At 38.8% G+C, this 26,659-nt stretch overlaps 4 protein-coding genes across 11 annotated transcripts in view; 2 read left to right on the top strand and 2 right to left on the bottom strand.

The window, feature by feature from the left end:
* LOC136350995 (serine-rich adhesin for platelets) overlaps positions 1-937 on the bottom strand; it is a 73,563-nt gene extending 72,626 nt beyond the window's left edge. For all 5 annotated transcript variants that reach the window (XR_010734234.1, XR_010734235.1, XM_066303202.1 and 2 more), the window contains exon 1: positions 130-937. Coding sequence is in view for 3 of the 5 variants with exons in the window: in XM_066303202.1 (XP_066159299.1) it covers positions 130-265 (136 nt within the window). In the remaining 2 variants the exon portion in view is untranslated. The remainder of the gene's footprint in view (positions 1-129) is intronic.
* Positions 938-2,682: 1,745 nt separating this feature from the next.
* Ufd4 (ubiquitin fusion-degradation 4-like) lies at positions 2,683-18,133 on the top strand. Of its 3 annotated transcripts, none has more exons than XM_066303222.1 (26): positions 2,683-2,884; positions 3,152-3,214; positions 4,510-4,572; positions 5,007-5,222; positions 5,679-6,029; positions 6,885-7,008; positions 7,066-7,265; positions 7,323-7,604; positions 7,663-7,954; positions 8,063-8,367; positions 8,711-8,882; positions 8,936-9,166; positions 10,036-10,071; positions 10,509-10,775; positions 10,892-11,269; positions 11,445-12,281; positions 12,415-12,681; positions 12,780-13,823; positions 14,112-14,408; positions 14,468-14,667; positions 14,719-14,911; positions 14,972-15,191; positions 15,255-15,561; positions 15,671-16,012; positions 16,435-17,462; positions 17,793-18,133. In XM_066303222.1, exons 4-26 carry the CDS (start codon positions 5,007-5,009, stop codon positions 18,073-18,075), a joined length of 7,872 nt encoding a protein of 2,623 aa, XP_066159319.1. In that variant the 5' UTR covers positions 2,683-2,884; positions 3,152-3,214; positions 4,510-4,572; the 3' UTR covers positions 18,076-18,133. The 3 variants fall into 3 exon arrangements, with proteins under 3 accessions (XP_066159319.1, XP_066159318.1, XP_066159320.1); XM_066303221.1 differs by having other exon boundaries at positions 14,097-14,408; XM_066303223.1 differs by lacking the exon at positions 10,036-10,071 and having other exon boundaries at positions 14,097-14,408.
* Positions 18,134-18,996: 863 nt separating this feature from the next.
* Positions 18,997-19,649, bottom strand: LOC136351012 (U6 snRNA-associated Sm-like protein LSm6). Its single transcript, XM_066303242.1, has 2 exons — positions 19,427-19,649; positions 18,997-19,360 (listed from the first exon to the last, which is right to left on the bottom strand). Exons 1-2 carry the CDS (start codon positions 19,515-19,517, stop codon positions 19,212-19,214), a joined length of 240 nt encoding a protein of 79 aa, XP_066159339.1. The 5' UTR covers positions 19,518-19,649; the 3' UTR covers positions 18,997-19,211.
* Positions 19,650-19,674: 25 nt separating this feature from the next.
* LOC136351007 (serine/threonine-protein kinase GL21140) lies at positions 19,675-26,395 on the top strand. 2 transcript variants are annotated; one of them, XM_066303236.1, is made up of 13 exons: positions 19,675-20,653; positions 20,855-21,020; positions 21,948-22,166; positions 22,226-22,334; positions 22,400-22,553; positions 22,743-22,864; positions 22,930-23,021; positions 23,083-23,203; positions 23,260-23,405; positions 23,462-23,608; positions 23,858-23,966; positions 24,106-24,279; positions 25,445-26,395. In XM_066303236.1, the coding sequence occupies exons 1-12, from the start codon at positions 20,466-20,468 to the stop codon at positions 24,249-24,251; spliced, it is 1,719 nt and encodes a 572-aa protein (XP_066159333.1). In that variant the 5' UTR covers positions 19,675-20,465; the 3' UTR covers positions 24,252-24,279; positions 25,445-26,395. The 2 variants fall into 2 exon arrangements, with proteins under 2 accessions (XP_066159333.1, XP_066159331.1); XM_066303234.1 differs by having other exon boundaries at positions 25,134-26,395.
* Positions 26,396-26,659: the final 264 nt, after the last annotated feature.

Raw genomic sequence — 26,659 nt, 5'->3', positions numbered from 1 at the left:
AATCTATCTCCATAGATAGAACAATCGCTGAATAAGGTGACGCTGAGCAGCCACTTTATAATAACTTTTTATAATGCGATTTTCGCAATCGCATTAAGGCAGATATTTTCAATTATCAGGATTACTTACCAGGATTACCAATAAAATCCTCCTTCTCCAGCAGGGCAGGCGGGGTCTGGTATCCATATGCGGGCATCCAGGGATTGCTTCCGCTGTTCATGTCCGCCGGCGGTCCAGGCCAGTCCTGGAACGCTACTTCATCCATTCTTTTTAAGTACTTTTTCTTATCTAATTTTTTCTCGACTTATCTGCCCGTTTACATTACGTCGCACCGTTTTGACTTGCAACAATGCTTCTTTATTTTGGGGCAAAAGTTGAATTCGTTGCGCAATATAAATCCTTTCCAGAGATTTTAAGCCGTGTTTTGCTCGAAATAACCATAAATATGTACCATACGTTCAGGTTCACATTTTAACACGGTCATCGAACGGTACCAAAGTTGAAGAATACCTACATGCCTCCTATCCTACTATCAAGATCTCTTTCAGAGAAGAATTTTTATTGCATTTTAACGCACCTTACTCAGAGGTGGAATTATATGTTTTTGCTCCCGTTCTAAATGATCTTTTGAAGCGAGTCTATTTTTTCTAGTTGGTGACTGATGAGGTTTTTTTTTTATTTGAGGGTTCTGCGAACAAACCAATGAAATTTCACTAACACTCACTTTGACCACTCGACACGAGAACCAGAAGGAACCCTCGGAAACGTACCGAAACGCGCCCCGCATTCGGTCCGCCGATTTCTCACCTCACGAGAATGAGAACCATCGATAAATACGAGATTTTTTCAATATTTCCAAGCACGTATGTTATCTATTTGTGTACAACTAATACGTGTAACGTACCATGGCAACGGTATACACCACAACTACAACCAAGTTATACCATGTATAACGCGAAATGAACGGAAACCTGCTTGGTTTCCGCGCTCAGGCTGCGTTGCCAAAGCATGGAAAAAGTGTTAGAATCTTGGATGGATTGGTTTAAATGTACCTAGTGGACCAAAAACTACAATCATTTTTTATTCTAGCATATGCATTTTTGCCCCCTAAATTTGCTCCCTAAACATTGAGTAACTCGTGAAAAATACGATGTGATGGGCAAATTTCACTCTATATTACGATGCTATCGATTATGTTCTTTAATGAGGTCAAACATTAAAAAGTTTCGATTTTTTATTTCATATGAATCGTATTTGCCTGACCGATTTTCCCCAGGCGATCTCATTTGGTTGCGCACGATAAGAATGTTATCACAACGTTTCAAATTTCTCCAAACTCTGGAAAACATGTATCTATTACCAGAATCGTTCCTAGCAAGTTCGGTGCCAAGGGCGAAATTTTTAATAATTTACTAAAAAAAATCCCACCAGGAAAGTCCGCTACTCTGGGTCGTCGCCGATATTCCTCAGCATAGCTACCTTTGACAGAAAATTTCATGCTCACTTTAATATTGGAAAAAAACAATTTTCAGTAATTTTTTCAAAATTTTGAAAAATGGTCTCGTTTCATCAAAATTTTCAAGCTATGTCGCCTGCTGCAAAACATCTTCGAATCCCTCCATGTTTCAACACGAAAACGGAATTTAAATCTTACCGGGTATTCCCCTAACTTAGGAGCTTCCATCCAATTAATAGATACATTTAATCGCCGGGGGAATGTGATTCGTCGGGTCATTTTGTGTAGGAAAATTCATAAGAACGTGGGTCCTCAAAAGCTTCCTTGACGAGATGCAGAATGTTAAAAGTCTCAGTTTAAATAAGTTTTTAAAATGCGCTATTGGCCATGTTTCTTCGAAAACGTGAACACGCGTTCAATTTAGAAACTTATTGGGCTCTTCCATTTTTCTCCTACTTGCCTCCGTTTTCGACCTTTTCATAGTCTTAACCGGATCTCCTACACCCATCTTTTGCGTGGACCTTAGCCCTTACGTCCTATTTAGTTACCCCATGTTAGACCCCTTCAATTCAGTTTGAACCTTCATCTATCTCATATCATAACTCGGAAAGAATCGAAATTTTCGGAGTTTTCGAAATAACTAACGCGGAAAAAATTGTTTTGTAAATGTGTTGAAAATGTAAAATTACTTCCCTGAATGCGGAATTGTTTTCATATTTAACCGAGCTTATATCTGTTACCGTTTACGCCATTGTTTTAAACACAATATATTTTGTCAATATGTCCATAAGTTTATGCAATTTATTTTCAAGAAAATGTCCCTTTACTGTGGCATTATACGTTTAGAAAATATTCTATTCACTAATATCAATGTTTTTACTCCGTTTAGTTAATCCCAAAAAAAACGGCCTTTACACTACTTTAATTTTCATTCATTCTCATAATTTACAATTATTTTTGTTTTTTCTCTCTTAAACTTATTTTTGTCTGTGTTCAACGCAACTAATAACGCGTCGTAGTACAAAAATGTGGATAAAATGCCGCGTAATGACATCATCTGCGGCGTTGCCACTTGGTTATCAAAGGCTTGTAGCACATCATACCGCAATGTACTTTCTTATTTATTGTTGAAGAACTGACAGTCGAATATCGAATCGATCAAGGCCGATCTACGGTCCGATCTTGTGATTGGTTGCGACAATGTCCGAACATTTTTTTTTGTTCCTTCGTGTGTGCTCTTTGCAAGTCATGGAGCTGCAAATTGATAGTTGAAATTTTACAAGTTTTACGCGATTATTACGGGTTATCATTCTAATTGTATGTAAAACCCTTCAATCTAGAATCCGTGTGCCCTTAAAAAGGAGGTTTTTGCTTAATTAGTGAGTGTAAACTACGACAACTGTATTATGTAGAAGTTTGTCTCCCCAGGTAAGGACATATTTTTGCCTGAACTGGTGACAATTCTTAATGCAGCTGTTAAAAATAAAAATTCCTGGTTTCCAACGACATGTAATTGTTAAACATACTCTCAAGTTTAATTGCTTGTGTCGTATTTATATGATATCAGCTCTCTTTAAAAGGGACCCAAATAACTGCAAGGATTTTAGCTCTTGGTAATGATGATGGTGCGTCTTTCCTTGTCTCCTGGACTACTCTTGTTATGTTTCTGCTGAGTAATTATTTTGTTGGTTTCAGAACGTTTCGAGGAGCAGTAAATCCACATCCCGGAAACGCTCAAGAATTGTAACTGACATCAATGTAAGTACTAGTGAATACACAGAACACAAAAAAAAATATTGTAAAATAATGTCTGGACAATTAACTATCTTCTCTGACAAAGTTTGATAACTTACTAGGTCCTTTTATGTGAGAAGTATTACACAAAAATCCAAGCACAAACACCAACTATATTCCAAGATAAATTTATCCTCCATTTATTATCAAATTTAATTTTTTTTAATTTAAAAACGATGCCACTAAAGTCACTAGTAGCATGTTTGGATTTAGTTACAATGAAGTTGATATTCAGGAGTAGGGAAAAATTCAACCCATTGAAAGCCCTATAAAAGCAATATGGGGACGGGATCTTATTAACTGGACTCTTAAAAGAAACGTAATCCAAGGTTTCAGTTTGACCACATTCTCATGCTCATTATGCTAATTATATAGTTCTATGCCTTCTATTCACATATTCCGAGTCATCCAGCAGTCCTAAATTCCGGAATCCCTAAAAATTTTTCGTAACTTTTATCCTTACGTGGTAAGAAAATCCTTTAATTTGTTTTATGGTTTTCAGAAAAAAAAAAAGTATAAAACGGTGTGTAAAATTTGCAACGTTGCCGTTCAATTGCCAGTAGCTAGACCCATGATGATGCTGGTTACTACTGGGAGCCCAGAAGCACCAACGTACCGGAATAAAATGATATTTTCTAGTTTATTGTTGACAATTGACAAGTCGAATTAGTGTAATCCGGTGGGTGATGCGATCTCATGATTGGTTTACGACAATATCCGAACTTTGCTCTTATTTTTATTCTTACTCTTAACAATTGGCACTCCTGAGTCATGGAGTGGTAAATGGATAGTTGACGTTTTACGCGTTTATTACAAGTTTTCCTTCGTGTTATATATGCATAATTCACTCTTTTCTCAAAACGGCTCCATCCAAACCTCGTGTGCCCTCAAAAACGGGATTTTGGTTAATATCTAGTGATTGTAAATTGTAAGACCGTGATATTATGTACGAGTTTGTCCTCCCAGGTAAGGACATACTTTTGTCTGAACTAGTGACATTTCCTTTATGCAGGTATTAAAAGTACAAATTCCTGGTTTCTAAAGACATATAATTGTCAAATTTTCATTTAAGTTTACTTTTCTGGGTCTCATTTATTTGATACCAGCTCTGCTGTCAGCATTTAACAGAAGTACAAATAATTGCATTGAACCCCAGATATTGATTTTAGTTGTTGGTAGTGGTAATGGTGTGTTTCTGCTTATCTTCCTGATTGTCTCTATTATTTCTTTTTGCTAAGTCATTACTTTGTTGATTTCAGGACGTTTCAAAGAGTGATAAAACCACTTCCAGAAAACGATCGAGACTTGCAATTGACACCAATGTAAGTAGGCAGTAACCTATATTTATTCAATCACCCATACACACTGAAACAATAGCAGTTTTAAATATTATTTAGTCAATGAATTTCCTGATAATGGATGACAACATAACTGTATTCTTAAAAACTAGGACTCTAAGCAAAGCAGGAACTATCTCACATGCAGAGAATTTGCTGTAAGATTTGACTAACTTTTCATAGTTATCTTTTACGAATATATTTTAAACAACCTTAAGAATGTTCTTTATTGAGCACAGTTCTGGAAAAACAACCCATTTAAGAAAAAAGAAAAAATAGATATATATGTAAAGATGCACACAAATAACTTTGTCTTAATTCACTCTTTCTGTAAATGTGCAACTTTAAGCATTTGACTTAGCTTTTATCTTACATCTTACTACTAAAAAATTTAAATTGTGAATTTATATTGAACATAGATGGCAGATCCTGATCCTGAAACCCTTCTTGAGTGGCTAAATAGCGGTGTTGGAGATGAACGGGACATGCAGCTTATTGCTTTGGAGCAACTATGCATGTTGCTCCTTATGTCTGATAATGTTGACAGATGTTTCGAGAGTTGTCCACCCAGAACATTCTTGCCTGCCCTGTGCAGGATTTTCTTAGACGGACAAGCACCTGAAAATGTTCTTGAGGTAAGAGCAGGAAAGATCTGTATTTCGAATACCAATTTATAATTTAAACCTGGTCTATATGTAAAGTAATTTTATCTTCACCCTTGCAAGATCTAAGAAAAATAATTAACAACATTGAATTATATTGCTCCACATCACTCTATCTTTTGCTTATTCTTGTGGTCAGTTAACTTGTCTACTGTGTATGTTCATACATAAAGCTTTAAAGCGCCAAAGTTTGAAAGCCTATCAAATCAAATTTAGTTCATACAAAACGCCAGGCTCATTTTTACACAAATGATAAATATTTTTAACTGGTTTTTCTACAGGAATAAATATTATATATACTATACTAAGTGCGTTATAATTATCATCAGCTAACAGCATAACTAATCGCTATTTTTCATAATGTTTGGATATTTAGCGAAAACGTTAATAATCTAGCAAACTAAGATGGTATTTTTCCCCAAATTTTAGGTTACTGCGAGAGCGATAACTTACTATTTAGACGTCTCTGCCGAATGTACCAGACGAATAGTGGCCATTGATGGAGCAATTAAAGCCATTTGCAACCGCCTTGTCATCGTCGAACTCGACAGTAGAACCAGCAAGGATTTGGCAGAGCAATGTGTCAAAGTCTTGGAATTGATTTGTACTAGAGAAGCAGGAGCCGTGTTTGACGCCGGTGGATTGAGTTGCATCCTCCCATTCATCCGCGATAACGGACAATGCGTCCACAAGGATACCCTCCATTCAGCCATGGCGGTCGTGTCTCGTCTCTGCACGAAGATGGAACCAGCAGATGTCCAACTGCCTGGTTGCGTGGAGGTATGAGCCATTTTAGTTTATTTCATGAACTATGGAAATCAATTATTGTTTTGCTCCTGCATAAGTACGGACCAGCAGTGACGATGGACATAGTTTCTATTGAAACTGAAGAAAATTAAGTGAAAATTTATCCCAGCTTAACAACCTTAAATAGTTCTTTGGTGTTATAACACTAACCTTAGTGATTGTAACGGCCTAACGCCAAGCTTACTTCCTCATGAAAAGAAAATCGACATTTGCCGCTATTACAGATCGTAGGATATGAATATTTATTAGTTATCCACGTTCCAGCAAATCTATCAATACATCTAAATTCAATGGTTAAAGGAATATTTCATTTTGCATCAGTAACATTTGAAGGGGACATGTTGAGATTAGAACCTTTACGTTGATGACCCGATTCTCATCAGAACATTGCACACCTCCATTGACGTACAGAGAATAGAGAGAGTTAATACATTGCATGTAGGACTGTCTGAACAAATCGGTCTATATTCAAGGTCAATAACACCTTGTACTTTCAAACCCGCATTTTTCCTAGTATTTTCACTTTGAACACTAAAGTATTTTGTCAAAACCCGTACTGCTTCATTAAATGAAATAAGTGAAATATAATTAATTATGCATTTGAGAAAGTGTCCTCACAGTATTCATGTATTGAATACTATACATTTATATGAATACCAAAAAAAAATATATATATATATTGTGTTAGATTTCTAAGATTACTCGCTCACATATCAAATTTACAATAGTCGATTTCCATAATGACATTACCCCTACTTTTAATTAGTAAGTTGAAAGTACATAATATACTTAAATATATTTGGAGCAATTTACAAAGTGTGATTTCAGGCTTTAAGCGCTCTCCTTCATCATGAAGATCCGCACGTTGCCGACGGGGCTCTTCGTTGTTTTGCTTCTGTTGCTGATAGATTCACCCGAAGGGGCGTTGATCCCGCACCTCTGGCTCAGCATGGTGAGAATATGTTCTAATATACCTAATTCAATTGACATAAGCCATTAAAAAATATAGGATTAGTGAAGGAGCTCTTGACACGACTTTCTAGTGCGGCCGGTCCGGGTTCTGTCAGCGGTACTCAGACCACATCCGGTAGAACTCAATCCGCTACCAGCGGTCCCACCAGTGCGGATAGCAAGGCGAATGCCGCATCCGTTTCCACTATTATCAGTCTTCTCTCCACTTTGTGCAGAGGATCCCCAATTATTACACACGTTAGTACCAACATATATCCTTGCTTGGGAATATCTTTAGATAAGTCGTGCCTATAGGATCTTCTGCGTTCAGAACTGCTAGATGCAATTGATAAAGCGTTAAAAGGTGACGAACGTTGCACTTTAGACTCGATGCGACTAGTCGATTTGCTATTGGTTTTGCTCTTCGAGGGTCGCAGAGCTTTAGGGAAATCTGGGGTGTGTTCATCCGGCCAACTTATGCCCAGAATCAGACGCATGGACTCAGCAGCGGAAAAGTCCCATAGACAACTAATTGACTGTATCCGCTCGAAGGACACGGATGCCCTTATCGAAGCAATAGAGAACGGCGGAATAGAGGTGAGTTTTTTTTATGTCGTTGTCGTCAAGGCATCTTGTCAAGAATACCCCCCATAAGGTCAATTTCATGGACGACGTGGGTCAAACTTTATTGAATTGGGCATGCGCCTTTGGCACCCAAGAAATGGTAGAATATTTGTGTGAGAAGGGAGCGGACGTAAACAAGGGACAGAGGTCGTCATCGTTGCACTATGCTGCCTGTTTCGGGAGGCCAACCATCGCTAAGGTGCTTTTGAAGTACGGCGCTAATCCAGATTTGAGAGACGAGGACGGGAAAACACCGTTAGATAAAGCTAGAGAGAGAGCGGACGAGGGCCATCGGGAAGTCGCCGCAATACTACAGTCACCAGGTAAGCGTCTTATAGTTTTAGATTTTTTTTTAGCTTTTAGAAGTTTTCGGAAAAACTAACATTTTATTATTAATTTGGCCCACAGTTAATTATTTTTTATGTTTAAAGGTGAATGGATGGTATCCGAGAACAAGGACAAGAATCAAAAATCTGAATCTGATGCAGAAGAAATCCCAGAGCCGAAAGGAGATCCCGAAATGGCTCCCGTGTACCTGATGAGACTTTTACCCATATTTTGCGGCACGTTTCAGTCGACCATGCTGCCCAGCGTCAGGAAGGCAAGCCTGGGCCTCATAAAGAAGATGATCCATTACATCCTGCCGAATTTGCTTCACGAGTTATCCGATGTGGAAGCGAATCATAGTTTCGCCACTCAATTGGTTGAAGTTATAGCCACAGTACTTGACAATGAGGTAAATTAATTTAATATAAAATTTACGTCAAGCAGAGTTACAATAAAAGTAAAGAAACTGTCAAATATTCATGCTCTATTTCAACGTTTCTATGGAGGCAGCAATTTGTAAAATGTTCATAATCGTTTCACATACCATATGTAGATGCAATCAAATAAAATAGGTGCAATATTTAGGTAGCCACAAATGCAATGTAAGAAGGCTTGGTTTTCGCAATTTCAGGATACTTTACCGCTGACATAGTTGCGATAAAAGGAACAAAATAAGAGCAGATCATTAGTTAATAGTCGTTCAACGTTACCAGGAGTTTAATACTCCCAATTCGATTAATCGAACTTTGCAGGACGACGAGGAAGGCCACTCCGTCGTGTTGACGATCATCCAGGACCTAATGGTCAAGGACCAGAAAACCTTTTTGGACCATTTCGCTCGTCTTGGCATATTCACGAAGGTGCAGGCGTTGGCCGCACCCCCAGATCAACAGGAGGCTGAAGAGGGTGATCCTTCTCAAGAAGGTTAGTTTGAACTGTTGAAATCGGATTGGATCGTAAGTTCGCGGCGATTTCAGAGCCAGGAGAACAACAGCCGGCTGAAGACGCCAAAGATGTTCTGCCAGGAAAAGCGTACCACTGGCGCGATTGGTCGGTATGCCGCGGGAGAGACTGCCTCTATCTATGGAGTGACGCTGCAGCCCTAGAGTTGTCAAACGGGTCCAACGGATGGTTTCGGTTCATCTTGGACGGTAAACTGGCTACCATGTACTCTAGCGGATCTCCAGAGGGTGGCGCCGATACTTCTGGTAAGTGAGTTCTCGATTCGGACAGGTCGTTTTCGACTCGAAAGCGATCTTTAGTCTATGGCGTGGAGTAACGAGTGCTTTTAAGTTTGAGGTAATGAAAAGTTCTCGTGCATCTTAAAATGTAAAATGAGGAAAAACATTTTTTTTTTCGGAGTTTTACAAATCTTATGAACTTTAACACATATCTTCAAGTTTTGGGAATTAGAAATCAGATTTTCCATCTTTAGATATATTTATGATGAAAGAGTCTGTGGCTGCCAGGCAAACAAGTATTCTCCTGAAGTTCTTAAATATTCCTTGCCCTTAACGTTACCGTTACAGAGATTTTCGGAAGGTGTATTCGAGAACTTTCTATTATTGTCGGATTGACCTGAATTTGTTATTGATGAGGGCCCCTAAACACTCGGGAAAATCAAACTTTGGTGAGCGGTTCGTTGTTTTTGCAATTTTTATTGCATGGATAATTTTTTCATCGTTTTTATATCAGAAAATCGTGTGATTAAAAACTTCAAGTAAATTATAAATAGTTTACTTTGAAATGCAAGCCTAAAATGCCTCTTGAGTTGAAACCATTCATAAAACATTAAGAAATATATGTATTCCTACAATACTTGCTATAAGCGTAACGGTAACGAAAAGAATTTTAATATAGCGTTTGTTAACTAAACAATCCTGCATATGTGAACATCTCTCTTTCAATTCCTACGCATTCACCCTCTAAAAGTTTCCTGCCATTTTGTTTGTTGTATTCCAATTAATCAGTTTTTTTTTCATGTGCAATAACCGTCCATATTTGAAATATGTAGTTTTTAAAATAACTGAAATTTGTTTGAGTGTAACGACCAATGTTTGTTTTTGTTTGAATATAGGCAAGTCCCGGGCATCCGACTCCCTTACTACTGAAGGTAGGTTACATTTATTGGGTGTATGTACTTGTTAACACTGACGTATTCGATAGTATTTGCACTTGAACTAGCTTTGCACGTTTCCCAGATACGCCAACTTTTATGGAATAAAAATAGTAACATTTTCACTTCCCCGGTAAACTTAATAATCATAATAATATAAAATATTACACAAGAAGTACGCATCATATGCATTTTTTTTTGTTACTTGATATAGGTCAATTTTTACTATGCCTTTCGGTTTTATTTAAGAAGTAATGAAAAATAACATTCAAATAACACAACATAACTTTTATTAACAAAAAAATTCAAATTTTATTAATACTTAAAAATGTGTAAAAACTTCTCATGTAATCCGTACTTTATGTGTAACACTGTAGATTGAAGACTTTTCGACACAGAGAGACCTTTCTACTAAAACGTTGAACATTTTCCAGAAAACCGCGGCGAATTTCTAGAAAAATTACAACGGGCTAGAGCTGCAGTTAGAACGACAAACAACTCCACGCCCATTCTTTCAAAACCAGGTCCTGTGAGGCTCGTCGTGGGCAATTGGTCAATTACTTCTAAAAAGGAAGCCGAAGTGCACATTCACAATTCCGATGGACAGCAGCAAACCACTGTATTGAGGGACGACCTTCCGGGATTTATTTTCGAGTCAAATAGGGGCACTAAACACTCGTTTATAGCCGAAACTAGCTTGGGTAATTGTTATTGTTTTGTAGTAAAAAAGTATTTTTAACGAAAGTTTAAAAAGACACTACTCGCATTCGTTTTAGTCCTTTGATTAAAATAATTCAAAATAATTTTTCAATATTAGGCCCGGAATTTGCTGCCGGCTGGACAAACAAAAAAGGCAAACGAATTCGTTCGAAGACAGAAGCCACCAAAATGAAAGTGAAGTACTTAGCCCACCAACTCTACGAACAATACTTCAGAGCAGCACAAGCGCAACCGCGCGGTGTGGTTGCACAGTTGGGTAACATAGTGGCGCAGATTGAACGCGCCTGTCAGAAACAAGGTTCTTATGCGAATAACAGAGATGGCAGTAATTCATGGAAAGAAATTCTCGTGAATGCTTTGGGAGATCTCACGCAAATCTTGAAGGATGACGGAGTGGTCAGCGCGTACGAGCTGTACAGTTCCGGTTTAGTGCAGGCATTACTGAACCTTCTTTCTATCAGCTATTGGGATCAAGGTATGTGTTCTCTTTCTGCTTACGATAGCAAGTTTCTGTACAAATAACAGTGACGGCCGAATTCAACTTGTTATTAAGGTTTTTATTAAAGCAAATAGTATTCGGCCACCTTCGCGCACTATTGGAAGCCTGAATTCGTCACACGTTTAAAAACCATATTTTTTATAATTTTTAGGTTTACGAGTTAGCAAAGTAAACAAACACCAAAAACAACGAATCCAAGTGTTTAAGGATTGTTTCAAAACGAAAGTGCCGGAAGACGCAAATTCCATGGCTGTGTTGGTGCAAAAACTCATAGCTGTTCTAGAAAGCATCGAGAAATTGCCGGTTTACCTGTACGACAGTCCCGGGTCTGGTTACGGACTTCAAGTGCTAACCCGCAGACTGAGATTCAGACTCGAAAAATCGCAAGGCGACAGCACTCTCATCGACAGATCTGGGAGGGGACTCAAAATGGAACCCCTCGCAACAGTTTCACAGCTGGAGAGATATCTCCTGAAGATGGTGGCGAAGCAGTGGTATGACTACGACAGGTCGACTTTCCAGTACTTGAAGAAATTACGAGACCCCAAATATCAGACGTTCAAACATGCTTACGATTTTGACGAGAACGGATTGATCTTCTTTATCGGCACCAACGGAAAGACAAGCGGCGAATTCGTGAATCCGGCCCAATACGGCCTTGTAACAGTCAACAGTTCCGATGGCAGGAATCTGCCGTACGGCAAAGTCGAAGACATTTTATCTCGCGAGTCATCGGCGCTGAATTGTCATACCAATGACGATAAAAGGGCCTGGTTCAGCGTCGATTTAGGATTATATATCGTTCCGACGGCCTACACACTGAAACATGCAAGGGGATATGGCAGATCCGCCTTGAGAAATTGGTACTTTCAGATGTCTAAAGATGGATCGGCGTGGATCACTCTGTCTACCCATACTCATGATGTGTCGTTGAATGAGCCAGGTTCCACTGCAACTTGGCCAATCGATGCACCAGCCGATGAACAAGGTAAGTTAATATAATATTCGGCATCGAATCAAATTGGATTTTTATAGTCGTGTATTCGAAAGAAGTTGGTTGTATACTAAATAGAAACAACTTGGATATGGGGGGTTTTGAGTGAAAGTCTCTTGTTTTGCAGGATGGCGTCATGTACGTGTACAACAAGCAGGCAAAAACGCCTCTGGTCAGACCCACTACCTGAGCCTCTCCGGCTTCGAAATATACGGACGAGTGACTGGCGTCTGTGACGAAATGGGCAAAGCGCACAAGGAGCAGGAGGCGCAACTACGTAAGCAACGCAGACTGGTGAAGACGCAGCTGCTTAAGTATATGACCGTCGGCGCCAGAGTAGTGCGCGGTGTAGACTGGAAATGGAGAGATCAAGACGGAAATCCACCCGGAGAAGGTAATTACTAAATTGTAAACTCCATGTTCCAACGATTAAGCCCTTTACTATCTTTCCGATTTTCTATTCGCACGAATAATTAACAATATCGTTTGCAGGTACAGTGACGGGAGAACTACATTGCGGTTGGATCGACGTCACCTGGGACCATAGCGGTTCTAACAATTTGTATCGCATGGGCGCGGAGGGCAAATACGATCTCAAATTGGCACCTACCGTCGATATAGATTCTGCACCATCTACAAAAGTCACGACCGGTGCCAAAACTAAGAAGGACGACAAGCAAAGCGTATTGACTAGCAGAAAAAGCAGTTCCACTCCAAGTTTACCCGAGGCTACCGACATAAAGACCTCTGTTGCTTCCACAGAACAGGCTGCGTCTGCAGATAATTTGGCCGCCAAACAGGCCGCAGTCGCTATAGCTGAAAGCGTGTTGACCGGTGCTCGAAACGAAGCCTTAGTGGCTGTCACCTCCGAATCTCAAGCTGCCAGTTCGGACAGCGAACTATCTGTCATCGTACATCCTTTGCGGGACCCCCAACACGACTTGTCAGCAATTAACAATACCAGTGATCTGGCCACGATTCTCGAGAGTCTGACTTTAACAGAGACTGTGGTCAAGCGGCAAAACAGTGATGAACCGACCAGCGACAGCCTAAAGACGTCCTCCAAGTCAAATCGAGCATCAAAATTCGGTAGCGGCACCATGGCGGCAGCTCAAAGCTTCGCGGACGCGGTCGAGGCTTTGGATCGAATTAGAGAGGGAACCGACATGTTGAGAAACAACACCAACAATTTCCTGTCGACCGAGTTCCTCCAATCTGCGTTAAACTTCAGCCAGTCCAATCAACAGACGATCAATAATTTGTCCAGTCTGGCCGGAACCGCTGTGCGAATCGCTGTCTCCTCCAAGTCCGAGGCAAACGAGGACGTGTCGTCGCCAAACAAGAAAGAAGAGCTGGCCACAAAGAGCGACGACGTGGACCGTAAAAACTCGTCTAGCTGCAGCGACAATGAGGAAGCTGTTAACAATGCAAACAACGCCAAGAACTCGATCGTTGTCACCAACCAGATGAGCGTCAGCGTGCCGAATTTAGCCAGCACCGAGGCGAATAGTCAAATTGAAACTACAACTACTGCAGGTTAGTCAATTTCCTATACTTCTGTAGTTATTTGTTTGTTACTATCCGGATAGATCCTTTTACCCTATACTGATTTGTAACTGGCGAATCGGACATTACAGTGCCTCGTACTATAATATTCAGATTTGATTTCCATCCCTGTGGAAAGTTTCATTTAACTAGCATTTCAATTTAACGACACCAACAGCTTGTGGTGCAATGTATAATACAATAATCTGTTTTTGCATTTTGCTTTGAGGAAATTCGGATTCGGCCTTACCAACTGAATTATAGTTCTAAACTTCGCAGGTTTGTTAGAGACCTTCGCGGCCTTGGCCAGACGTCGTCAGTCGAGCTCCACTGCCCCGTCTCATTCCTCTCGTAATTCCAATTCAAACAATGCGCAAGTATCCAACACGAACGCCCAGAATAATCAGAACATGGGCTGTATATTTCCCCGCGCACCCAGCTCTGTGTCCAGCTTAGTCCGACTGGCCTTATCCAGTAATTTTCCTAGCGGCCTTCTGAGCACCGCACAGAGTTATCCCAGTTTGTCTTCGAGCAATAGTCCTCGAGGTCAGCAGGCCGGTATATCTACGGCTGCAGGTGTGAACGTTATACAAGAAACAAAATGGTACATTTTATTCGTATTTCTGTCTAATCAGCTGTTCAAGGATTAAGCCAAGCATTAACCATGAGTTTAACGTCTACGAGCAGCGACAGCGAGCAGGTATCACTGGAAGACTTTTTGGAGTCCTGTAGAGCTCCCACTTTGCTCGCCGAATTGGACGATGACGAGGAAATCGGTGACAATGAAGACGAAAATGATGACGATGAGAACGAGGACGACGCGGAATACGAGGAGGTCAGATCACTTTTCCAAAGTGATTAAAAAACTATCGAAAAAATGTTTCAGGTGATGGTTTCGAGGAACTTATTGAGCTTCATGGAGGACGAAGGTTTTGACCCGTTGCACAACACGAAACGGCGGTCGTGGGACGATGAGTACGTGGTGAAGCGACAGTTCAGTGCACTCATTCCTGCGTTCGATCCGCGACCCGGCCGCACCAACATCAATCAAACCAGCGATCTCGAAATTCCCGCTCCCGGTTGGTGTTTATCAAAACTGTTGCCCTGAGCGAATCTTAAAATGTGTTTTTTTGATTTAGGTCAAGAGGAAACTACATCAGTTTCGGACCACGAAATCCTGCCTCAGCCCAAAATCCAACTGGTTCTTAAAGGTCCCAACATGCCCGGAATAAGCGACGTCGAGATTGAGCTCAACGAGCCGTCTTGGACGATATTCCGGGCTGTACAGGAGTTGATGCAATTGACCGATTTTCCTACAAAGCAGGAAAAGTTGCGCAGATTGTGGGAGCCCACCTATATGTGAGTAGCAATATTTCTGGTTAGTTCGTTGTTAACATATAATCTTCAATGCGTGGACAACAGGATTGTATATAAAGAAATTAAGGAAAATGGCTCGAATGATTCTGAAGAAGGTCGCGCGACGCCCATCACGAGAAAGGTGGCTCACGCTAGAGCCAGTTCGATAGCGGGAAATTCACTTTCGCCATCTACTCCTGTGCCTGGAACTCCCTCCGTGTCCAGTTGTACAGTGGAGGACGTTTTGCATCTCTTGCGTCACCTCTTTGTTATCACCACATCCAACGGCGACGCACTGGAGCGATCCATGGAATATGCTGACATTGGTGCTGAGCTGTATTCCAGTAAAAAACTCACCAATAAATTGCTACAGGTGAGTGGAAAAACATTTCATAATATGCAGGCAGACGTGTGGCGTATAATGAGTAAACCTTAATGTGATGACTGTAATTATCTATCATTAAATATACTAAATATTTTAGCAAATTCAAGACCCCCTGGTGCTGTCCAGCGATAGTTTGCCCACTTGGTGCGAGGAACTGAACCAGTCTTGTCCGTTTCTGTTCCCCTTCGAAACGAGGCAGCTTTACTTTAACTGCACGGCTTTCGGAGCTTCGAGGAGCATCGTGTGGCTACAAACGCAAAGGGACGTAAGCATAGAGAGACAAAGAGCCCCGGGTTTGTCCCCCAGGAGAGACGATCCGCACGAATTCCGAGTGGGCAGATTGAAGCATGAAAGGGTAAAGGTGCCACGAGGGGATGATTTACTCGATTGGGCCATGGAAGTGATGAAGGTGCACGCAGAAAAGAAGTCGATACTCGAGGTATGTATGTTATAAAACGTTTACAGTAAATCCCAGCGAACTAGGCATATGAAGGAGGGTTTGTTTCTGCGCATTTCGATTCGTTTAATACATTGGTTTGTCGATATCATCAATCAAACGCCCAGCCGTTTAAAAGCGAGCCGGCAACGTTGCAGAGCTCCGCCTGGCTTTCGCATCAAGCGAATAGTACCACAAATGATTTCTATCACATTTTATTCGAATTTTGTATACTATGAATCGAAATGTGCAGAAACAGACACTCCTTCATATGCCTAGTTCGCTGAAATTTACTGTATGTATAGCGTAGAGGCAACTACCATTTTAACTAAAAGGAACTGTTCCATTTGTTTCAAAAACCGTCAATAATGTAATTGCTTTACACCCATCGTTTTTAAGCTGCTGAGGACCTGCTTATTTTTCAGGTGGAATTCGTGGGTGAGGAGGGCACAGGCTTGGGTCCGACCCTTGAGTTTTATGCCTTGGTGGCGGCAGAACTGCAAAAACGCGATTTATGCATGTGGATCTGCGATGACGAATTGAACAACGATTCAGGTCCCATCGATTTGGGTGAAGGCATGAAACCACCTGGTTTCTACGTTCGCCGGCAGTGTGGCTTATTCCCGGCCCCTTTGCCACAAAATTCCGAAGTCTGTGATAAGGCCGAGAAATACTTCCTGTTCTTGGGCGTGTTTCTGGCGAAGGTACTGCAGGACAATCGTCTTGTTGACCTTCCGTTGAGCAAAGGTTTCTTAAAACTGATGTGCCACGGCGAGGTCCAAAATACCGTCAACGAGCGGATCGGTCTCGTGGGCCTGAAAAAGGTCCCTGACGAAGATATAATGACCTCCAGTTACATCTCTGAAGAAAGCGAAAAGGAACTGGAACTCGACCCACCCAAGATTTGCGTCGAGGATTCTGAGCTGTGGTACAGTAACCTCCTTAACGAGGACGACTTATACGACATCGACCCGGTGAGGGCCGTTTTCTTGAAGCAACTCAAGCAGCTGGCGAGAGAGAAACAAAAGATTATGCAGGATCACAGTTTATCGGCCGAGACCAAAGCGCACCAGATTCAGAATCTGTCTCTGCAGCACTCGTCCGGACCGGTTTCATTGTCAGATCTGGCTTTGACGTTCACTTACTCGCCCAGTTCGGAAATATACGGTTTTGATAGCGTGAATCTGGTGCCGAACGGGGCCGATACGGAGGTCACCATTGACAACGTGGAGGAATATGCAGACTTAACGTACGATTTCTGTCTGGAACACGGCCTCGCTAGGCAACTGCAGGCGTTCCACAAGGGCTTCTCCAAGGTGTTTCAAATCGAAAAGTTGGCGGCTTTCAGTCCCGATGAAATGTCCGTCATGTTGTGCGGCAACCAAAACCCGGAATGGACCAAAGAAGATTTGTTGAATTATACCGAACCAAAGTTAGGATATACGAAAGACAGGTGAACGTGCTTTTTTTAGACGTATATATACATATCAAATGATTCCTGGTCAAAAGTGCTGATGTGGGAAGATTACAAATTGGGTTATATCACTGCGATCATAGGCAGCGGTAGTCCGTCCAAAAAATATGTCATTGCAAAAAGATTGTGTATCCAGCCTGTAATATCAATAAAACTATTAGAATATTCATAGTGTTATGTCATAGTGTTAAAAAATAACTGAACAAAACCACTCTATACATACTCTTGACCACCAGGAATTTTTTGGTTCACCGGGTTATTAATCAGTCGAAAAAATAAACACATTTCTAAATTTTAAACAAATTTCAGTCCCGGCTTCCAGAGATTCGTCAACGTTTTAGTTGATATGACACCCGAAGAACGCAAGGCCTTCCTGCAATTCACCACCGGCTGCAGCTCATTGCCGCCGGGGGGCTTAGCGAATTTATATCCACGCCTTACTATAGTGCGTAAAGTGGACGCAGGGGAGGGCTCGTACCCCTCAGTTAACACTTGCGTACACTATTTGAAACTCCCGGATTATCCCACCGAAGAGATACTTAAAGACCGACTGCTCGCGGCAACAAAAGAGAAAGGATTTCATTTGAATTAATAACTGTCTGTTTTATAGCATCTATTGTCTTATTATTGAAATAAATTTGTAAAAGGAACGGTTGTTCTTGTTTTAGAGATGATTGCTGACGGGTGTTACCTATGTTCCCTGTTCAAATTCTGATATGTTTGTGTCGGATTAGAAGAAATTCTCCAAAATGTGCAACTCTACGCCAATTTGAAGAGTGAAAAATACCGGACGGCTGCTTATAATTTGGAGGCTTAGCCGGAGTTTTCAGTCGAATTCCGGTAAGTTTTGACAGTAAGGTGCAGATGAACCGTTTTCCCTAGTCTCAGGCGAAGGAAAACTGTCGCAGACTCTAGCTGAGCCCCTGGTTCCAACGTTAATCATCAACACAAAGCAAAAAAATTATTTTCCTTTTATATAATTTCATTCTGGTTTATATATACCTACACATGTATTGCATTGAGAAAGAGTTAAGCTTAAAACATTCCAAATGTGTTACTTTATTGGATTCATCTAAAATATACACGAATGGAAGGTATGGTTTATAACGTACGTAGTTACTTAGGCGTTCATCATATTGTTATTTTTAGTTGTGGCGCCAGCTATAAACCATATGGGACGCTATCTGAAGCAGAAATCACACAATATTCAGTTTGACTAATCACGCCTAGAGGGTGCCACCAAAAAAATACAATTTTTTGTAGAATCCTTTTATAAATTTTAAATTTGTAATTGCTTTCTTCATAATTTAATATTCAGTCTTTTTTTTTAATTTTATGTACAAACAACTTTTTTAACGCTCTTGTTACTCTTATGAATTTTTTGTTAACATATTCAGAGTCTGCGGTGGTGGGCTTTTAATAGTTTTTATTTTAATTTAATCTAAACTTTATTGATTTTATTGAAGATGAATTGTAGGCTAAAAAAGGTAAGGGAATATTACTGTAGGTAAAATTTAATTCCTATTTGAAGTAACTTATATTAACGTTAAGCTGTGTCAACAGAACTTGTCTCATATACACAATTATTCTTGATTAGATTTCACATCATCTGTAAAATCGAGACTCGAGTCCAAGTAAATGAAACTAGAATGAAAAAGCAACAAAATAATTGGGTATTTCAACAAAACGATCCAGTCTTATATTTCAAGCCTGATGTAATATGGAGTTTCAATATCTTTTCTTTTGAGTGCTGATGTATAGTACATTGTTCCCTCGTATAAAAGCATCACCAAATTTGTTTTTAAGCTGCCCATTAACATACTCTTCAGTCTGTTCTAGGGCAATATTCATGTACCCGTCCAAGCATGCCAAGACACCTTAAAATAAGCACAATCGTCTATTAATATAAGATGGACTCTTTGGGTACACCTTGAAAGTCTTACCTCGATAATCCATACCGCTATTCAGCTTGACCACCACTGGTCTTTGATGGATTTGTTGGATGAACGTAGAGAGTGCCTCTTTGCGGCTCATTTCACACACAACTTGTAAGGAATATTTGGTAAAAGAAGCAAAAATTAAAATATAATTATCAACAGTTAACACTAAGATTTTAAACGTGAATCAGTTACTGCGTCAGTATTTAAAGGAGCTCTCGAAAAGACAAACGGTGTTGACATTCTATCAGCTGATGTTCGGATTCTCTTGATGATTGCATAAAATGAAGCGGAAATTTGGCATTGTTGTCGTTGCAGTCACGTCAATGGGGTAAATTCGACATAGATAATAAGTTTTGTAACTGTTTGAAATTCAGGGCGAAAATTACGTCAACTCCTATTTAATTCTATTTAAACTGTTTCCCAACTGTTTGCTTTGTCTGCTGATCCATGAATCCGATTCCGATCAAGGCTTCTCAACGAAGGCTGATATACATGTTTTCGGTTGCACTGTTGCCTTTCTACTTTGTGGTACTTAAATACATAGAGCTGTACGATTTTTTTTAATGTAAATAAATTATTGCTGCGATGCGTTTCTCTTTAATGGCGGCTAGTATGAACAGTACATGTGATCCAGGTTATAAAAAAAAAAGTTCTGACAGTGACAGTTTCAATTCATTCCCTTCCTCCCACCTTCCACCTTCGCCATCACTTCAAAAAGAAGGTTATTAACTTCTTGATCTTGTCTGCCACTGGCCGTTGTTATAAATCATTCAAATAAACAAACAGTATAATTATTTACCTTTTTTCTTATTTAATCAACAATTGTTTAGTCGGATCGTGTCCCAGTGCAACTTCAAACTTCACAGAAGAAAACAGTATCACCAATTTCAGTGTGTATCTACCAAACATTTTCCTCTGACAGCTGTGCTAGGCGGTACCACAACTCCAAGATCTGAAAAAGCGACACACAAAGACCGTTTCAAGCTGAGAGGGCCCTTTCCAGTGAAGATATTATGGCCTAGCAGGATAATTGAGGACACCAATGCATCAATTCCCAGTCACTATGTCAAAAAATAATTTAATAACTTCCCGAAGTGTTTCTCCTGCCAGCTTTAATTCACTTAGATCAAGTTCTGAAAAGTCTTTTGAGAACGGTTTAGATAACGGGAGTAAAACTCCGAAAATACGGCCGTCGTCTACCTCAAAGAGTACCAAAGCGAAAAGAGTCAGGTTGGTGTTTTCTTTCGGATAGATCGCTGAAATATATTGGTGTACACACCCAAGGTAAAATCTTGAGGTGTTTAGGTGTGCAAAAATTTCATCAGCGATCCACTCAATGTTTTAAATCATTTTTAAACTTGTAAAATATGCTTAAAATGTTAAATTCTCATTTTGTTTCTTAAAGACAGTCAGGGGTGATTTCACTTCTAGGTTTTACCATAATGGCAATAAATTTTTCAATGGAGTCATTATACCTGTGACTCCTGAACGATATAGATCTTTTGACAGCCTCACAAATGAACTAACAAACCTGATAGGTAAATGTGTTACGTTGCCCAATGGTGTTCGAAATGTTTATTCAATGGAAGGAAAGAAGGTAAGTGTTTATTTTTGTTACCTATAACTTATTTTATGGAAATAGTTAGTTACCTCACAAGTGGGAAAGATTACATTGTACTCTTAAGTCACTAGTGTGTGGGGCTAATCTCTAGGTCTAAAAATGTGATTTTAGATTATTTTAATAGAATGCACGTGAGTTTTTTAATGATTTTACATAATTTTACTGATCGTGCAGAATCCCAATTAAAATGAATATTTTGCATCTATTTCATCATTCAATTAATAAATACTGCAAATAATATTTTTTTTACATTATTAGTGTCATATGAACATTATTAAAGCTATAAGTGGAGTTTTTATCATGAGGTTGTAGATCGAATAGTAACTACATGTTAATATGTCATTCAACAGGTACAATATACAGTATAAGATATAGGAGGATTCAGATGCAAGGAACATCATTCTTACGGGAAAATAAACAGTAAACATAAAATTATTAATCGATTTTATATCTTACAGCATCTTGATTTGAATAGCACATATGTGTATTCCTATATATAAATTTAAAAATTAGGAAAACTGAACTTAAGCCATAAATTAGCAACTTGGCCTTAAAATATTTCTCTTTTCCCCCAAAATTCCTATGTAAGTAACTGTAATATTTGGTAATAAGCCCGTGCGGTTCGTTTGGAGAGTGCTGCCTTTGCACAATATTTCATCGATTAATAATTAACATTACCAGCTTTCTACGAATTATAACTAATGCCTAGTCATGCTATTATGGTGGCAACTGCAATTTTGTCGTCAAACTGTATCAAAATCGTTCTTAGAGTAACAAAAGGTACGTTAACGCCTCAGTGACACGCTTAAAAAGTAATGAGAAACGTAGCAGGACGGTTTTTGCTTCGGTTAATGGATTTCTTCATTAAACCGTTAATGTAGTTTAATATTTTATGGTTTCAAGGTTTTGGCTATAGAGGAACTGGAAGATGGAAAAGAGTATGTTGTCAGTGGGAAAGGAGAGCCTTTTAAAAAGGTGGATTATTCGAAAACTGACACTTTAAAATCGAAAAAAGTTCTTAGAAACTGTAACTCAATAACAACTATGCCTAAGGTAGTTTCACCTGACTGTGTTCGGCCCAGAATAGTCACAATAATAAAACACGGAATTAAACCTAGAAAGGTGGCGTAATAACAGATTTATGAACTATCAGTATTCTTACTGAATTAAATTACTTCTAGATCCTGCGAATTCTCCTAGACAAACGTAACTCCTCCAGTATGGAGTCGGTCTTAAGTGCATTCTCAGAGTTGTCACAGTTGGCGGTTAGGAAAGTTTACATACTATCTGGTATGCTTAGCCACGATTCAGTAATGAGTGTAATAATATGTTCTATAAGGGTATTTTCTCATTAGGTCAACAAGTAACGGAATTAGCTCAACTTTTCAAAGCCGAAGATGTGTTTCTTGTATATGGTAACGAGAGGCACACGCAAGAAGATTTTGAGTTAGACTTTGAAGAAAGTAAAGCAATTCAGCAATATAAAAAAAGCCCCGGCCGACGGAGTGGGTAAGTGTTGCACATCTCTTAGTACGTAGAAAAAAATTGCGCCTGACAAGTTTATTGTCGTTTTTAAATACGAAATCATCTTATTCGCATTTGAAGAATTTAACGTTAAATCGAAAATTATGGAAATATCAAATTAAAAAAATTTTCCTTCACTCTTTATAAACGTTTTGATGCACTCTATCTCTGCAGCAAGGGGCCGATGCCAAAAATGCCGGAAAAAGATCTAAATCGGGACGCCACATTAGAGAATAATGTTGCTTTACCACCTGGGATGAAAGGTAAATACACAGTCGGCCGAATACTTGGAGATGGTAAGTGCTAAATGAGAGTATATGTAGTATGTATATCATCACATTGAACCTGCGGTATTTGGCAGGTAATTTCGCTGTAGTGAGGCTGTGCAAACATGTGATATCGGAAACGGAATATGCCTTAAAAATTATCGATAAATCAAAGTGCATAGGAAAAGTATGTTGAGGAGATGTACATCGTTTCCAATGGGATAAATAATTGTGTTTAAACCTTCTAGGAGGAAGTGATAGAGAACGAGGTGAACATCTTAAGAGCGGTCAGCCATCCCAATATAATATATTTGCTTGAGGACCACGACACTAAGCAGTTCTTGTACTTGGTTTGCGAGTATGTAGCAGGTGCCGTGACCAAATCGTTCGCTCCCCACGAATCCTTTATTTTGAACGAATTTCAGGCGGTGACCTATTCGACGTGATAACAGTCGCCCAGAAATTCTCAGAGGATCAGGCCGCTCTGATGGTAAAACACCTGGTTTCAGGCCTAACCTATTTACATAACCTGAACATTGTGCATAGAGATGTTAAACCCGAAAATTTGTTGGTGCGTCGTTCGCTAATAATCCGATACTTTTATTACTATTATGTAAATGATTCAAGGTGGAAATGGACAAAGGCAAAGTGAAATGCCTGAAATTGGGGGACTTCGGACTAGCGTGTGAAGTGACGAGTCCTTTGTACACGGTCTGTGGAACTCCTACGTATGTGGCCCCTGAAATATTAACGGAGTGCGGATACGGTCTGAAGGTGCCTATGTGTCGTTCCAACTTATTAAAAATCGGAGCGTGGCAATTAACCGTTTGCCCCTGTATAGGTAACGCAGCCGAATTTTACTCGTCTAATTCATCATATGTCAATAATTGTCGCCGTTATTGTAAGTGGTTATGTTACAGTGGCAAACCTATCGTTAATGTCCATTAATTTTTAATAAGTTGGAATTTAATATTAAATTAATAAATTGATTTTTATCAATTTTATTAAAGTTTTTGATTATAGATTGACGTGTGGGCAGCGGGAGTGATACTATACATCCTGCTTAGCGGTTACCCACCATTCGCAAGCATAGATAACGATCAAGAAAAATTATTTGATTGCATATTAGCAGGTGCGTTTCTACATTAAAAAAAAACTTCAAGTATTTGTTGAGGTACGTCTTGGATAAATTCATCAGTTGTCTACTATGTCAACCTCAGATTTCTTACGATATAAATCATAATTCTCATGAGGTGTATTTTCTCACTTAGGTCAATACGATTTTCCGGACGAGTTCTGGCAAGACGTGTCCTCGTCGGCCAAGGAATTAATTCAGAATATGTTACAATTAGTTCCCGAACTTCGGTTTTCGGCCGAGGATGTTTTAGATCATCCGTGGCTTCAACTATCAAATTGATTCCGTGGAGAAGTGAGAAAGTGCGTAGGTAAGTTATGTAGTTTGCTACATGTGAAATGTTAAGCCGAGATTAATTTTTGCAATAGTTCCTTTTTTGTGGAATTATTTTTTAGAAAATAAAAAAGTTTTTGCTATGCGGGATGTGAAAAAAGGCTGGAAATAACCAAATATTTACTTAAATTTGGTTTGTTATTGTTAAAACCCATTAACATGACACGTCAAAAGACTATTTACTTTCCGGCACATTTTGTAGAGAATGAAGTTAACTAGTAAAAATGAATTGCCGCTGCGGCATACAAGAAGCAAGGGAGGAAACGTAGATGTGAAATGAGTATATGATAAAACTATAAAAGTTGTTGATTTTGAACAGATAAGCGCATTTGCAATATCATCCAGGTATTGACTTTTTTAACAAATATATTTAGCACTTGCAGTTAAATAAAATACATAAAAAAACGAGATCAATAATGGAATTCGGTAAATCAAGTAATAAAGCAGTTATGAGGATCTGATGAAGTTACCTAATCCGATCTCGAAGTTGGCCTTTGAAACGTGCAACTTTACACACAGATTTAAGGATAATGCTTACTTAAAAATGACCTTTAAACCTCGATTGTACAACTGAGTACAAGAGCAAATCTTTTAACTACACGTGTTTGGAGGGATTTTAACAACATCGAAGGTTAAGGAAATATTTGAGCGTGTTCAGACTTCTTTGACAACTGTATAGATTTTACCTTCGTGTGTCGTGCATGTGGAGATATTAAAAATTATTTCGGTCCTGCAACTTAGAACGTTTTTGCTATGTGTTACTCCTTCGAAAAATTAATATTCAAAATGCAGACGTATAGAGGTCACTTCCGGATGGCATTTTTCTTTTAGAAAGCAGAAAACGTGGATTGTTGTGGACGCTCACTATCACAATGGATCCGTCCAGCAATATATCATCAATTTGTGTAAATCGCAATATTTCTCATGTGCATAATAATATGTAGGCAGTCCATTGAAAAACAAAGGCACTTTACACTTTATGTTTGACTTTTTAACAATTTACTTTATATTGAAAATGAATAATACTTTTTATATATTTACTTCTTTATTACGAACTCACATTTTGTTGCATTTAAGTGTAAACTAGACGTAACAAATAAGTGAATTTACATCGATAATAACAATAATTGTTGTAATTCCAGATTAAAAATTGATCCTCGATCTATTTTCATAGCGAAGCTGGGCAGGCTGCTTTGATAATTTTGTTTATTGTCGTGCTGTATTTTGTTTAATGTATTGTTCATACTTTTGTATTCTATAAAGGCATTAATAGTCTAATCGGGTCTTAATTTGAACTAATTGCTTTTATAGAAATAATGATTTTGTGAGATAATATAAAAATTTAAATTGTTTGACTCAAACTCGGATATGGTTAATTACATTGAATAAATAATGATAAAATGTGTTACCGCCTCTCTCTTGAAAATTGTGACAGCTCTGAAGACATTTTTTTAAAATTATTATAATTTCGAAATCATATTCAAAGTTTATATTTGGGGGCTCATAGTTAACCGCAACTGATTATAGTGACATTAAGTCATCAGTTACCTCATAATGTATATTAAAAATCGACCCATTAAAGTCAGTAATAACAATTTGACTTTTTAAGTAACGGTGGCAGTAACAATAACCGAAATTGACATATTGTGAATGAGGTTTTTGGTCTCAAAATTTTATGTTTACGAGCGTTCTATCCTCACTTATATTCTGTCTGATTCGGCTGCTATCACCATTGTTTATATACAGAGGCAAAACACTTGGACAAAATTTTTTTTTACTGCGAAATAACTGTTTCCTGTGATCATCCCACCCGAACAATAATAATTAAATTTATTAAATTTTATATTCGTTTATATACATCCATATTGTTATTAAGTATTAGTAGTAGGTACAACTTAAGAAAAGCTTTTATTAGACTTAAAGCCCCAATATGTGTGAATGTGATTTTTTGCGAACTGTATTTATTATTTATTACATCAGGAACGAAAGTGTAGTTTTGTACAAAGAGCTTTTGGGGGTTGTCTTTTTTTAGTTTGTATTTTTTTATATTGTTGCTCTACTGTGCTGTGTAAATACAAAGTGATTTCATTTTATTCTGTCTTGTTGAATCTTTTCCCACAATGAATGAAATTTTAATGCTGGGAGCAGAAAAAAGATGCAACTGTAAAGGGTGTCCCATCAGTAGTGATCAACTATCGGCAAGGAATAAACCTTTGACAAAGATATTCGCTATTAACAAATCTTTCCTCCCGAATAAAGAAGCAACGCTTAAATAAATATACTGCAAATTCTTATCATTCCTATTAAATATATTTTTTATTACTAATAAAGTTTTTTAATAAACATGTGTAATGGCT

Source organism: Euwallacea fornicatus, chromosome 4 (assembly GCF_040115645.1).
Source record: "Euwallacea fornicatus isolate EFF26 chromosome 4, ASM4011564v1, whole genome shotgun sequence".
Lineage (NCBI taxonomy): Eukaryota > Metazoa > Arthropoda > Insecta > Coleoptera > Curculionidae > Euwallacea > Euwallacea fornicatus.
The sequence above is the reverse complement of the archived record's forward strand: the minus strand, read 5'-3'. Positions and strand labels throughout refer to the sequence as shown.